Genomic DNA, 14,488 nt, shown 5'->3' on the forward strand with positions numbered 1-14,488 from the left:
TTTCCATCTGCTGGTTCACTCCCCAGATGGCCCCAATGGCCGGAGCTGAGCTGATCTGAAGCCAGGAGCCAGGAGCTTCCTCCTGGTCTCCCATGTGGGTGCAGGGGCCCAAGGACCTGGGCCATCCTCTACTGCCATCCCAGGCCACAGCAGAGAGCTGGATCAGAAGAGGAGCGGCCAGGATCAGAACCAGAGCCCATACGGGATGCTGGCACTTCAGGCCAGGGTATTAGCCCACTGCACCACAGTGCTGGCCCCTGCTCCACTTTCAATTCAGCAGAAGATGGCCCAAGTACCTGAGCCTCTGCAACCATGTGGGAGACCCAGAAGCGCTCCTGGCTTCCAAAATCTGGCCACGCCCCAGATTTTGTGGCCATTTGGGGAATGAACCAGCAGATGGAAGATCTCCCTCCCTCCCTCCCTTTCCTTCTCTCTCTGTATCTCTACCTTTCAAATGAATAATTAAATCTTTAAAAAAAAAAAAGGTAAATGAGAAACACATGTTCATTTACACACAGTAGAAACCCAAGGCTAGAATGAGGAATACTAGTCAACCTATTAGAAGGAGACAACACACACAGCTTTAAGTGCTGTAAACAGGAAAAAAATAGTTTCACATCATATATTTCAAGAAATCAGCATCAATTTAATGTCTGAACATTCAATTTAACATCAGTTTAGTATCACCATTAGTCACGAAATAGTAAAATAAAATTGAAGTCATCATTTGGCTCCCACAGCTCCTGCAAAGTATGTTAAATGAAAGAGATCAACAACATTCAGACCCTAAAGAGTCAGGAAAATGACATAAGGGCCATCTCCAGGGCACTTTGATGGGGTATGGGTGAAGGAGAATCACCGGTTAGTTCTCACCTATCACGGAGTCCCCTGAACAAAGACCACTTCCTTAACTCGAAAACTTGTCCTCAAAGTTTTTTTTTTTTTTAATATATTTTGTGTATGTGTTTGTGCAAATTGTAGAAATCTTTACCTAGCCTAGAGTTGGTCTTCTGTGTATAAAGTTAATTGAAAAGGAATCTTAATGCAGAATGGGACTGGGAATGGGAGAGGGAGGAGGTGGTGGGGTGACAGTGGGGGTGGGAGGGTGGGTGTGGTGGGAAGAATTACTATATTCTTTAAGTTGTACCTATGAAATTTGTACTTATTAAATAAAAGGTTTCTAAAAAAGAAAAAGACTTTGCTTCTAAATATCCACAGTTTCTATGACCAATAATAAAGTCTCTGAATTGAAGATGCTGACTTGTGACCAAGCATCTTTTCACAAGGGCAATTTTTTACATAAGGTTTTAAATGTTTTCCATTTTATTAGAGCTTAACATTTTATTTTTAAACAGAAAAATATTCAAATACAATTCAGTTCTTTTGCCTCAGTACTACAGTTCAAGTCATAAAACTCTCAATGTGCAATAATGAATACCCAGATTAATCAACATTAACAAATTTTGGCCTATTCCCTGGCAAATTTAAAAAATGTTCAGAGTAAGCATTTGTATGTTTATTTGAAAGGAAGACAGAAACAGACAGACATCTCCCATCCACTGGTTACTCCCCAAATGCCCACAACAACCAGGGCTGGGCTGAAGCCAGTGGCTGAGACCCAACTACTTGAGCCATCCATCATCTGTTACCTCTCAGGAAATGCATTAGCAGGAAGTTGGAACCAGGACTCAAACCCAGGCTCTCTAACATGTGATGCAGAAATTTTAATGCCAAACACCTGTTCCCCTAAGTAAGCATTATTTCCATGCATACTGTTTATCTTAAATGATTAAATTATGGAGTTCTCTAGAATGTTTTCTTACCAGGCTTGATGAGAGGAATCATTTCTTAACACATTCACAGGAACCTTAATCTCACCTAAGAAAACATCTTGGACCAAGTTTCCATTGTTCCACAAGTCAATCCTGTAAATTGAAAAACGGCTTTATTGTTTGTAAATAATGTTTAAAGCTAACGCATACTACCAAATAGTTTCAAATTACTTTGATGTGTATCATGGCATTAATTTTACATGCTCAAAAGTAAAAGATGTTAGCATTGTAACATACCTCATTATTTAGACTAGAAAAGCAAAATACTGTAGTAGCTTTTATTTAATAGCACAAAAAGGTACCAATTTGACAATTTTCTAAAAGAAGGCATTTAAGTTTCTTAGTTTGAAATTCTAGGTTTTATTTTATCCTACAGCAGTAAGGACTACAGAGTTACTTTGTTGAATTTGAGATAAGAAACCAACATGGCTAGTTTCTCTATTATAACCCATTAATATGCAAAGATAGGTGATTTACACAAATAGATTACCTGATCACTCCAAACATTATTAAATATACCTTTTAGATTAACACACTGTTAACACCACACCTACACATGCATTTACAAAGCTTTCCCTTCCAAAACAGCACAGATATTTAAGACCTAGGATATAGCACAAACTTCAAACACATGCACCTGTTGAATTATCTTCTTACCTCACTGAAATTTCTGTTAGTCAGCAGATATGTTAAGAAGAATAAAAAAATTATTTCTAAAATGACTGAGATGCAATTGTTTTGATTATGTTATGATCCAGATATTTAAGGAAAAATTAAATTTGAGAAAAAAATACAAAAAAGGCAAAAATTAGGTCATCTTTGTTTATAAAATAAATATACCTTGACTATTTATGCAAAGTATTTTGGAAAGATAACTTACATTTAAATTAGATGCAAGTTCCTCTTAAGTTTCATCAACTATGAAAATTCTATCAAGGTTGGTTTATCTTTTTTCAGTTAAAATTAGGATTATCTTTTGGCACAGAAAAAACAATTCTGTAAAAATCACAAGGTACATACCTAATTTCTAGCTTTTCAATGTCCTCCTCTTCTACCTGGAACTGGGACTTTCTGGTGTAACTACTGGATCTGGTTACCTATCAACAAAATATTTCAGTAAAAAAAAAATTAGTATCTTTTTTCCAACATGAACTTCAAAATTATCATTCCCAAAATACTCAATTCTGGATAACAGTAGAAGAGAACATCTAGGAAATATTTTACCCAGAAGTTGAATATAACAACAATGCAAGGTAAAAATAAAATGGTATAAAAAAGGATCCTTGCCTTCATGGCATTCCTGTCAACTCACATGGCAACATTAAGTACTTTGGTTGATTGTTGGTGACCATGGGAATAAAAACATTCTATTTCTGTGCTAAGAACTACTCAAAGACTTTTCCACATTTCTCAAGATACCAATCCCACCCACACTTCCTGCTCAAACTTCTGCAGAAAATATCAAGGCCATCGGCAGACACTTCCTCAACCACCACCCACTGAACAAGTCCATTCCCACATAGCCTCTCTATACTTGATGAACTTTCTCATCCTTTTCTCCTCGTGAGGATGCTGCTTCTCTTCTAAAACTACCCCTAGCCACACATACGATGTAATAAGCATGCAGTAAGCACTTAGTATTTTACTTGCAGCATCACCAGCTTGTTCATCTCACTCAAGTCTATGAAAAATTTTCTCCCTAAATTCTGGTCTTCCTGCCTCTTTCTTTTTCTCAAATATCTTATAACTGTAATCTATCCTAGAGCCTGCACTTGCTCATCGCCTACTCACTTCAGTTAACTCCTAGCAATCTGGCTTTCTCACAACACCCTCCTAAAATCTCTGTTCATCACCAAATCTGATTATCAGTTTCTAGTTTTCACTTTTCCTGACCTCTGTCTCTCTGACCTAGTGATCATACAGCTATAATCCTTGCCCAGAAATGCTCTTTTCCAGTTTACCTAGATATAACCTCACAACCTTTTGCTGTTCTATTTCTTCCTCAAAACCCATAAACATGGGTATTCGAGATGTTTTATCTTTTTACTCTGAAAACAACCAAGAGCTGCACAGCACTATCACATCCTTTATCTCTTTATACATCAGAATGCTGCTCTAACTAGCTAGATTTATTATCCTCATCTTAAAAATGAGGAAGTTAAAGTACAGAAATTAAGTGGCAAGCTCAAAGTTGCATACTAAATAAGTTGTAAACTAAGCTTCTTCACTCTTCTTTTACTGTACACCTGTACTGCCTTGGATTTTCTGACTCTTTGTAAACAAATTCTGAGTTCTATAATCATCTTCCATCTTACATTTCATCCATGAACTGCCTACTAGAGGATTTTATATATTAGATCTCAAATCTACTATCCCCCAAACTAAACAATCATCTTTTCCTTCCTCCTAACTCTGTTTTGCCAGAAGGAGGCAATATTTGACTCCTCTTTTTCTTTTATTCTGTAACCAATTTGTTATCTTGCCCTTTGCAGGCTCTTCCTTATCTGCCCTGAATTCTCTATTTCCATATACTCTCTTGGAACACATACCCTCCACCTTTTTAGACCCAAGCTACAACAATTTCTAGAACTTTGTTTTCTTCCGAAACTACCTGGCCCACAGATAATGGTTAATATTTTTTCCAAAACACTGCTTTATTACTATGACTTCCAAACTCAAAAACATTCAACAGCTAAAATTTATTCACCCCAGCAAGGCACCTGAGGCCCTCCATTAGCTGGTCCTACTCATCTTCCCAATCTTTATTTTCTTAAATAAACACAGTTAACCGTACCTGCTGTTCTTCAGAAATAACTTTTCTGCTTTTTTGTGTCTGTCCCTTGCTGAAAATGTTCCTTGTCTCTAATAATCTTTCCTCCTAAGAAAATCCAGTCTCTCTTTAAGCCTTTCCTAACCACCTTAGCTCAAGGACGCCTTGCCTGACCTCCCAGTATCCAGTATGTTTCACTGCTGTGCATATGCATGCACGTGAAGGCATGTGGGAAGTCTCCCACTCTAGAGAACAGAGATTAAACCTTATCTGTCTTTATAACCAACTCAATAAAGGGCCCTCTGAAGAAATGTTTCAAAACCCTAACAGATACTCTTGGTATAGCAAGCAGGTTAGGCCTTGACTTTTTTTTTTTTTTTTTTTGACAGGCAGAGTGGACAGTGAGAGAGAGAGACAGAGAGAAAGGTCTTCCTTTTGCCGTTGGTTTACCCTCCAATGGCCGCTGCGGCCGGCGCACCGTGCTGATCCAATGGCAGGAGCCAGGAGCCAGGTGCTTTTCCTGGTCTCCTATGGGGTGCAGGGCCCAAGCACCTGGGCCATCCTCCACTGCACTCCCTGGCCACAGCAGAGGGCTGGCCTGGAAGAGGGGCAACCGGGACAGAATCCGGCGCCCCGACCAGGACTAGAACCCGGTGTGCCGGCGCCGCTAGGCGGAGGATTAGCCTAGTGAGCCGTGGCGCCGGCCTGGCCTTGACTTTTAAAGGGTCATCTACTTTCAGCAAGGACACAGACTTGTGAAGCACAGATTTCATTTGAGCTGAAGTTTAAGGTATGTGGACTAAGTGTAAGAGCTGTTAGTCAGTCAGTAGCCCTTTAAGTTGCTGTCTTGTTTCCTCCAGGTTGGATATAACAGCCATTAAGTAGTACAGAAAAACAACTATACCAAGTTCTTAGCCAGGCAATGGAGAAATTTCATACTGGTATATTTTCTTTTGTTTTCATTCTCCCTCCCTTCTCCCATAGTTGTTCATACTTTACTTCTGGCATTTCTTCAGCCTGTGTGTTTGAATAACCACAGGTACCCTAACACTTTCCACTTTGAAATACCAAGAAAAACTCCAGCAGAAGAAAAGGACAAAATTTAACTGCCCTTTTCAAACCTTTGCTACATGTTAATCTCAACCACAATATGTTCCACTTTTTACAACCTCATATAACTTTATTTTTAATGTAGTCTTCAAATAAGATGGGGGAAAAAAAACCTAAGAAATGCTTTAAAGAACTCCAAAGCCCTGTTTTTGAAACTTCAAGGCAGCCGAAGATCTCTACGAAAACAACTATGTGTCTGTAAAGTGAGTTAGGCTAAAAAAAACTTAATAATAAGGCTCTAATCATACAGTATTTTAATCTCAAAGAATGTTATATGCTCTGAGTTAGGCAGGACTGCTACTGTTTTTCCCTTACAATATTATCCTTTTATAAGATAAGAAACATGACTCAAACAGTTACTTATTCAAAGTCAATTGGAACTAGAGTTCAGATCTACCAAATGATAATTATACTTCATTGGTGGTTTTCAACCTGTACTCTGAAGAAGAGTCCTGTGGTCACTGGGTGTCGAGTGGAGGCTGAACGTTGGTGGTGGTGGGGGTGATAATGAGAATAACTGGGGAATATGTGTGGCCCTAGCCCTCTCTACTCCCAAATCACTCAGACCTCTGCCTTTATTCATTTTATATATTGGGCCTCCATTATATTACACCATAGTTCTGCTTTTTCAAGAGAGATATGTATACTTGCATTGGTTAATAAAATATTATGGTCATGATTTGCGAAAAGAAACCAGTATTCAATATTAAATACTCAATGTTCACATATATATAAAACAAAAAATTACCTCAAAGTAAAAGATTTCATTAAACTGCGGATTGCTTGTTTTCTTCTTTACTTTTGTCTTCTTTTGATCATTCCTGTTCCAATGTGGTAGAGTTTTACCTTGTAGAACTTAATAGTACACAATTATAAAACATGCTATTTCCAACCAGGGAGCCTGATCTTTGTTTAAATGTTAAGGTGACTCAGGGAAGGCTGTAGCTTCAAAATATTACGTACGTGTGTACATGTATGTGTGTGCGTGTGTGTGTGTGATGCTCTAGAATGTGTAAGTTTTTTATATCCTATGTACTCATATGCTAATATTGTAGAATTCTCTCTATTGGTATACTAGACTGATGGTCAAGCTTTGTTCAGGTCTGCACTAACACATTCTACTACATGAGCAACTCAGAATACATGGTTAAGAAGGAAGGTAGTGGGATTTAGAGCATATTTATGTATGCTGAAAAATACCTGAGGAATATGTGGTACACTTTATGATGCTCTAGTACTTCTAGTGGTTTGTTTACAGTTTGGAATTCTTTTGGTAGAGAACAGATCTCATGAGCAGGAAAGGTAACTTTCAGTTCTAAGTTGCTCTTCAGATAAAAGTATGGAAAGCATTCTTAACTCATTTTACTTCTTGGCCTTCAGCTCTAATAGTGATTTTAGAGGAGGTTACAAAGAAATGTATAGGGAAGCCCTATGCCTTTACCCAGCTTTCCTAAACGTTAACATTTAATACATTTATAGTAAAACAACCAGAGACTTTTTAAACAAGCTTATATGCCAGTTTCTAACTATATGAGCATATATCAAAAAGTTCTTGGAAAAACAGAATTAAAAGGAGTTTATTCTAATGCAGAAAATTTTGAAATCTATGCATAGTTTTTTCATAATATGCATTTTACATGATTTTTTATTACTTTATCATTACACTGAAAAATTTCTGCAACTAGACAAATTTCAAAAAATAGCATCATTAGGCTTAACATTTTTTATATCAAAAAACTGATAGCATTTAAAATTGTTAAGACTGAGTATCTGCTTTAAAATTTAAAACCAACTGTAATAACAGCATACTACTGAGTATCCAATGAATACCAACCATGGTACTAGGAATTTTATATATACACATATGTATGTAAACACATTCTTCAAAGTGACTTATTAGAGATTTTCTACAAAGTGAAAGTTCTTGAGATGCAAAGAAAATTGTGTACTTTTTGTTTCCAGATTTTAAATCTTCAAATTGCACAGAAATTTCAGACTGGTCAATCAATCCTTGAAGGAATCATGAACAATACAGTTATATAAAATACGATAAAGTGTTATAGGTCCTCTAAAATAATTCAATCAATGATGTGGCACACTATATGATGCTTTAGTACTTCTAGTGGTTTGTTTACAGCTTGGAATTCTCTCGGTAGAGAACAGATCTCATGAGTAGAAAAGGTAACTGTCAGTTCTAAGTTGCTCTTCAGATAAAAGTATGGAAATTTCTTTGTAGGTATCAGTTGGCATATCTAAAAAGGATTTCATCTGTATAAAATTTAGGACACTTGAAAGTAGGAAAACTAATTAATGAAGATGACCAAGTTTATGTTGTAAAACATATTTTAATAAAAAAAACTGAGCTTGTTTTCCATAGTTTGAGTATGGCAGATTGGAAACCACCATTTTTTTTTCTCCATAAAAACAGAACTTGGTTATTTACAAGTATATATAATTGAACTCACTCAATATTTTCTTTTCAAAGCATTCATTACTTTGTGTCAAAATACTACTTAACATTTTCTCTCAGAACCTGAATCTTCTAATTCTTACATCAAACTTTAAAACCTAATAATAATTCATTAAACATTACCTAGAAGGGCCCACCAGAGAAACTGTTGCATAAGGATCACAACTCTGTCCATTTATGAGAGGCAACCCATGGCATGCCTTGATGCTAGGGTAGAGTAAAAGAGATTTAACATATTAGAGCCAAGTTAACAAGTATGAAACATTATCCTAATTTTCAAAATTGTTTTCCACATGTCTGTAGTTACATGCCTATAATATCACATACCCCAAATCAAGCTATATACAAGGGCACTTCAAAAAGTTTGTGGAATAAATGCAATTAAAAGGTAAGTTTGAGACGGGTGTTTGGCCTAGTTGGTTGGGATGCTTGTGTCTCACACTAGTGTGCCTGGGTTCAAGTCCTGGCTCTATGCGTGATTCCAGCTTCATGTTAATGAGCACCCTGGGAGGCAGCAGGTGTGGCTCAAACAGTTAGGTCCCTGACATCCATGTGGGAGACCAGACTGAGTTCTGAGCTCCTGGCTTTGCCTGACCCTGCCTCAGCTACTGCAGGCATTTACAGGGTGAGCCAGCAGATGGGAGTTCTTTCATTCTTTATCTGTAGCTCTCAGAAATAAATAAAGGATCAATTTATTTTATGCAAAGGAACTTTATGTTCATGCAGTGTTTTCATAATATTCAATTTCCATGAATCTTTGAAGCCCCTTCAAATGGATTTATTTATTTATGCCATATTTTAAAAATAGGACTACATTGGAAATACCACAATCAGTACTGAAACTATGAAATAATATTAAAACATTTCCTCCAGCTTAACATTCAACAAGGTACATTTTGTGGTTTGATAATACACCAAAACTGCTGTGGCTTCTACAAACCTTAAGTGAGAAACTACAGATCAAACCAGCTCTATGGCATCATATCCTCTACTAAAGCATGAATGGCATACAAAGAAACAACTGTGGTTACCACTTAAAATCTGATTCATAAAGATAGGGCAAGCCTCACATAATTCTGTAGCCTTTTCTCAGTAACAGCTCTTATATCATTCTATAGAATGTGTTTTAGGCCAAAAACACCACAGTGATCAAATCCAGTCTATGGATTATAATAATAACTGTTCTTTACAGAGAACAAAGAATCCAACTTAATGACTTCCTCAGATTTTCTCACTATATATTACTTAGTTATTGCATTTAGTTGTAACTCTAAGGGTTGGTATTTCTTAATTCCTAAGGAACACTCATGAGGGTTGTGGAAAAATATTCTTTGTTGAAAGATATAAGCTATCGAATACCATCCTTCCCTCTATAACCCACCTTTCACAAATGTGGGTGAAGCACAAATGGTATACTGTCAGATGACAAGAGAACTGACAATATGACTCATTTATACTGATTTAGGCACAAGAAAAATTTAAAAAAAGAATCTTGAATCTAACCAAAGCAAACACAGGCCAAGACCATAATTCTGCTTTTTAATGTTAGGTTCAGGCACAAATTTTCCCACTATACATAGTGTTTAAACTTATACTTCTCAGTTGAAACCTCACAACAATACCTGATTATATACAACATTTGCAGTTTAAAAGCACTTTCGCAAAATGCATCTAATTCTCACAACTGCCTTTGAGCAGAGTTATTACCATGCCACTTTAAAGAAGAATGTAAAGTTCAAGGGGTTATGTGTGGATGTATAATCCAAGACTCAAAGAGGTAACACAAATAAAGTGAGCCAAGACATGACTTCTATTTTCTTGACCCCGTTATTAAAGCCCAATGCCCATCTACATTTCCATTATGCCTAAAATTTGTATTATTCTCCTTCCAATATCAAACTTATCTCCATAAACACTAATTATGAGAAATCTTAATCATGTAAATCTTATTTATTAGAGTTTTTATGTATAAAAACTTGAGAAAAATACAGTAAACAAAGACTTACCACAAACCAAAAACAATGATGTGCATAAACCTAAAGCACGAGCTTACTAAATTATTACCCTTTATTTCCAAATATAAGATGGCTGGAAATTGGTTTTTTTGCCAAACTTAGTACTATTAAATACAGGCTACTATATATATTCTGAAATATTATTTACCTAATTATCTAGAATGTCATTCTTTTTTTTCTAATCTGAAAACCAAGGAATTACACGTCATAAACCAAGGATGGGCAGAAAGCAATTACTGAAAATAAGCATACTAAATTATATTATATTTTTCAATGTGTGACATAAAAATACCTAGAAATTAATATGTTATACCTAGAAATTACAAGAGGAAATAAATTTAGACCAAACTTGCTTAAAATACAGACTGATCTGAATCCTTCCCTGGATTTTGTTTTAACTAAAAGACAAATGCCAACTTCTGTGCCCAGTCAAGATGGAGCACCAGGGATGAGATTTACTCTTCACAGGAAACAACTAAAAAATAGATAAAAGCACTGGCAGAGGAAGTGATTCCTGAGGGGTAAGAACTAAAGTAACCCTACCAATTGCTCCAGCTTACTACCAGAGAGCATCCGTAAGAAAAAAGAGACAAAATCACCAGTTAGGGGAGGTCAAAGTAACTAGAGTTCCTAGGGCAGAGTATCAGAGGGAAGAAAGCTACACACAGAAAGAAAAACATCTCCCAAGGGCTACAAAAATCAAGCCATCATCTGACTGCTGATAAGCATGTATATGTCAGGAAATTACCTGAGGCTAGAGAAAATACTACTAGAAAATAACAAAGAGAACAATAATTCTCAGAGCCCATATATAGTTATCATGAGGTCCCACCAACTGCAGAAGAAAACCTGGTAATACTCAGTAATGGAAAAATATAAGCCTTAAAGTAATAAAGCTTGCTCTAGTTTGATCTCACAACGCTTAAAAAGCAAATCACCAAATGATTAAACTGTTTCTAAGTAGGTTAACTGAATCCTGAATAAAGCTAATTATACAGATGGGAATACAAAAATACTCAACAATTTCACAATGGCTGGCATCCAAAAGAAAATAAGCAGGAATACAGAGAACCAAAGAAATTAAATTCATATGGAAAAGAAAAATCAACAGACACAGAACCAGTAATGACACAGAAGACAGAATTCATATACAAGGATACTGAAAAAGTTATATTCCACTCCTACAGAGACACACAGACATTAAGAACTGAGAAGTCCAGAGATGATAAACACAGGTCTGCCACGAAAAATACATTGAGTGGCATGATGTTCTTAAGGCTGTGAGAAAGAACTGATAGGCGTGAGAATCAATACTTTAGTTGTGGCCGGCGCTGCAGCTCACTAGGCTAATCCTCTGCCTTGTGGCGCCGGCACACTGGGTTCTAGTCCCGGTCGGGGTGCCGGATTCTGTCCCGGTTGCCCCTCTTCCAGGCCAGCTCTCTGCTGTGGCCAGGGAGTGCAGTGGAGGATGGCCCAAGTGCTTGGGCCCTGCACCCCATGGGAGACAGGGAGAAGCACCTGGCTCCTGCCTTCAGATCAGCGCGGTGTGCTGGCCGCAGCGCGGCAGCCATTGGAGGGTGAACCAACGGCAAAGGAAGACCTTTCTCTCTGTCTCTCTCTCTCACTGTCCACTCTGCCTGTCAAAAAAAAAAAATTGAGTTGTTTTATCTTCCCACCCCAACCCTTTTGGAAGGCAGAGAGACAGAGCTCTCATCCACTGTTTCACTTCCCAAATGCTTGTACTGGACTAAAACAAGCACCAAAGCAGGAAGCCAGAAATTCAATCTAAGTCTCTCACATAGATGACAGGACTTGAGCTATGCATCACCTGCTAAGGATGCACATTAACAAGAATCTGGAATCTGGGCCGGCGCCGTGGCTCACTAGGCTAATCCTCCGCCTAGCGGCGCCGGCACACCGGGTTCTAGTCCCGGTCGGGGCGCCGGATTCTGTCCCGGTTGCCCCTCTTCCACAGCTCTCTGCTGTGGCCAGGGAGTGCAGTGGAGGATGGCCCAGGTGCTTGGGCCCTGCACCCCATAGGAGACCAGGAAAAGCACCTGGCTCCTGGCTCCTGCCATAGGATCAGCGTGGTGCACCGGCCGCAGCGCGCTGGCCGCGGCGGCCATTGGAGGGTGAACCAACAGCAAAGGAAGACCTTTCTCTCTGTCTCTCTCGCTGTCCACTCTGCCTGTCAAAAAAAAAAAAAAAAAAAAAAAAAAAAAAAAAAAAAAAAGAATCTGGAATCTAACAAGTGGAGTTGGGACATGAACTCAGGGATTCTGTATTGTGAGATGTGAGCCTCCCAAATAATATCTTAATCACTGGGACAAACGCCTGTCCCAATCCTTGACTTTTCAATGTGTTAAGTTTATGATGTTGTTAGAGATCAAAATGGACATAAAGGTTTGTCAAAAGACAAACCTTGGCTGGATGCCAAGACATTGACAATTTTTTAAAACTTTATTTTTAAATGATTTCAGACTTCTAAAAAAGTTAAAAATAATATAAAGAATATGTGTATACCTATCACCCAATCCTAACTTTTTTATTTAATATTTAAAAAAAAATATTTGAAAGGTGGAGTGACAGACAGCTGGAGAAACAGAGATCCTTCACCCCCTGGTTAATTCCCTAAATGGTTGCGATAACCAGGTGTGGGCCAGGCAAAAGCCCAGGAGCCAGGGGCCCAAATACTTGGACCATTCTCCACTTTCTTCCCAGGTGCATTAGCTGGAAACTGGAATTGGAAACTGATTTGGAAGCAAATCAGCAGGGACTAAAACTGGCATTTTGATATGAGATGCTGGCTTTGCAAGCAGCAGATTATCTCATTGCACCATAATACCAGTCCCCAGTGTTACCATTTTATGTAACCATAGCAGAAGTATTACAATCAAGAACACACACTGATATAATATTAGTCAGTAATACTACTAACTAATCTATAGACCTTAAACAAATTTAATCAACATCCTTTTCTGGTCCAGATGCCATAAGGGATCTCACATTGCTCCCTTTAGTTGTCATATCTTCTTCTATTTTTTTTTTTTAATTTACTTATTTGAAAGGCAGACTTACAGAAAGGCAGAGGCAGAGAGACAGAAAAGAGAGAAGTCTTCCACCTGCTGGTTCACTTCTCAGATGGCCACAATGGCTGGAAATGTGCCCATTCAAAGCCAGATTCTTCTAGGTCTCACACATGGGTATAGGGGCCCAAAGACTTAGGCCATCTTCTACCGCTTTCCCAGGCCATAGCAGAGAGCTGGATCAGAAGTAGAGCAGCTGGACTCGAACCGGTGCCCATATGTGTTGCCGGCACTGCAGCACAGTGCCACAGTGCCGGCCCCATCACGTCTTCTTAGTCTCTTTCATCCCGAGACAGTTATTTCATTCTCTTTTTCTGCCCCATGATCTTGCCAGTATTGGCCAGATATTTTGTGGCACATTCCTTAATCTGTGTCTGATGCTTGCCCATGATTAGGTTGTGATTATGCATCTTGGTGTCCTTCTTAATGTGTTTTATCAGGAAGTACTGGATGTCTCACCACTAGGGACATTAACTTTGATTCACTGATTAAGGTAGTATCTATCAGATATTTCATGGATTCCTTCAAGCTAGTTTCAGTGTTCTTTCTCCAAAGATCTATTATTTTTTGAACATTTCCTTACTTTCTGACTTGAAAATATGCTCCTGGCTCATCATATTTTCCTCACCCTAACTCTGAAATCAGCTACTGCTAAAAAGGAGGCCAGGTTCTTTCTATTGCAGCCACACTAATACTGCAGCCATTAGCCACATGTAGCGATTTAAATTAAAATTAAACAAAATCAAAAACTCAATTCTCTAGTCACATTAAACCATCTTTCAAGTTTTCATTAAGGATGGCTAGTAGCTACTGTACTGCACTGTCAAGATACAAAACATTTTCTTTGTCAAGTAGAGACCTATTGGACAGCACTGATTGGAAAACATATTTAGAAACCAATACATGGGTGGAGAGGAATATACAGAATGGATCAGAGGTTTATTTAGTGAAATAATTACAGGAAACTTCCCCAATTTGTTGAAAGAAAGGGATGTCCAAGTACAGGAAGCACATAGAACTTCTAACAGACATGACCAGAAAAGATCTTCATCACGACACATTATAGTCAGACTTTCCACAGTAAAACATAAAGAAAAGATTCTGGAAAGTGCACAAGAGAAATGCTAGATTACTTGTGGAGGATCTCCAAGTAGAGTCACAGCTATGAGTCTACTTGGAGGTCCTCCGAAAGTAATGTGGTGAAA

General features: G+C 38.1%; 1 protein-coding gene across 5 annotated transcripts in view; it reads right to left on the reverse strand.

Annotated features, from left to right (window-relative positions):
* The window catches only part of RASA2 (RAS p21 protein activator 2), a 125,879-nt gene that overhangs the window by 51,956 nt on the left and 59,435 nt on the right, over positions 1 to 14,488 (reverse strand). For 4 of the 5 annotated variants that reach the window (XM_070072739.1, XM_070072737.1, XM_070072736.1 and 1 more), the window contains 4 exons: positions 8,306 to 8,389; positions 6,461 to 6,533; positions 2,853 to 2,929; positions 1,824 to 1,925 (listed from right to left, as the gene is read on the reverse strand). In XM_070072739.1, coding sequence (XP_069928840.1) covers positions 1,824 to 1,925; positions 2,853 to 2,929; positions 6,461 to 6,533; positions 8,306 to 8,389 — 336 coding nt within the window. Of the gene's footprint in view, positions 1 to 1,823; positions 1,926 to 2,852; positions 2,930 to 6,460; positions 6,568 to 8,305; positions 8,390 to 14,488 lie in introns of all 5 variants that reach the window. The other variant, XM_070072738.1, reaches the window with a different exon arrangement.

This window comes from Oryctolagus cuniculus, chromosome 4 (assembly GCF_964237555.1).
Source record: "Oryctolagus cuniculus chromosome 4, mOryCun1.1, whole genome shotgun sequence".
Taxonomy (NCBI): Eukaryota; Metazoa; Chordata; class Mammalia; order Lagomorpha; family Leporidae; genus Oryctolagus; species Oryctolagus cuniculus.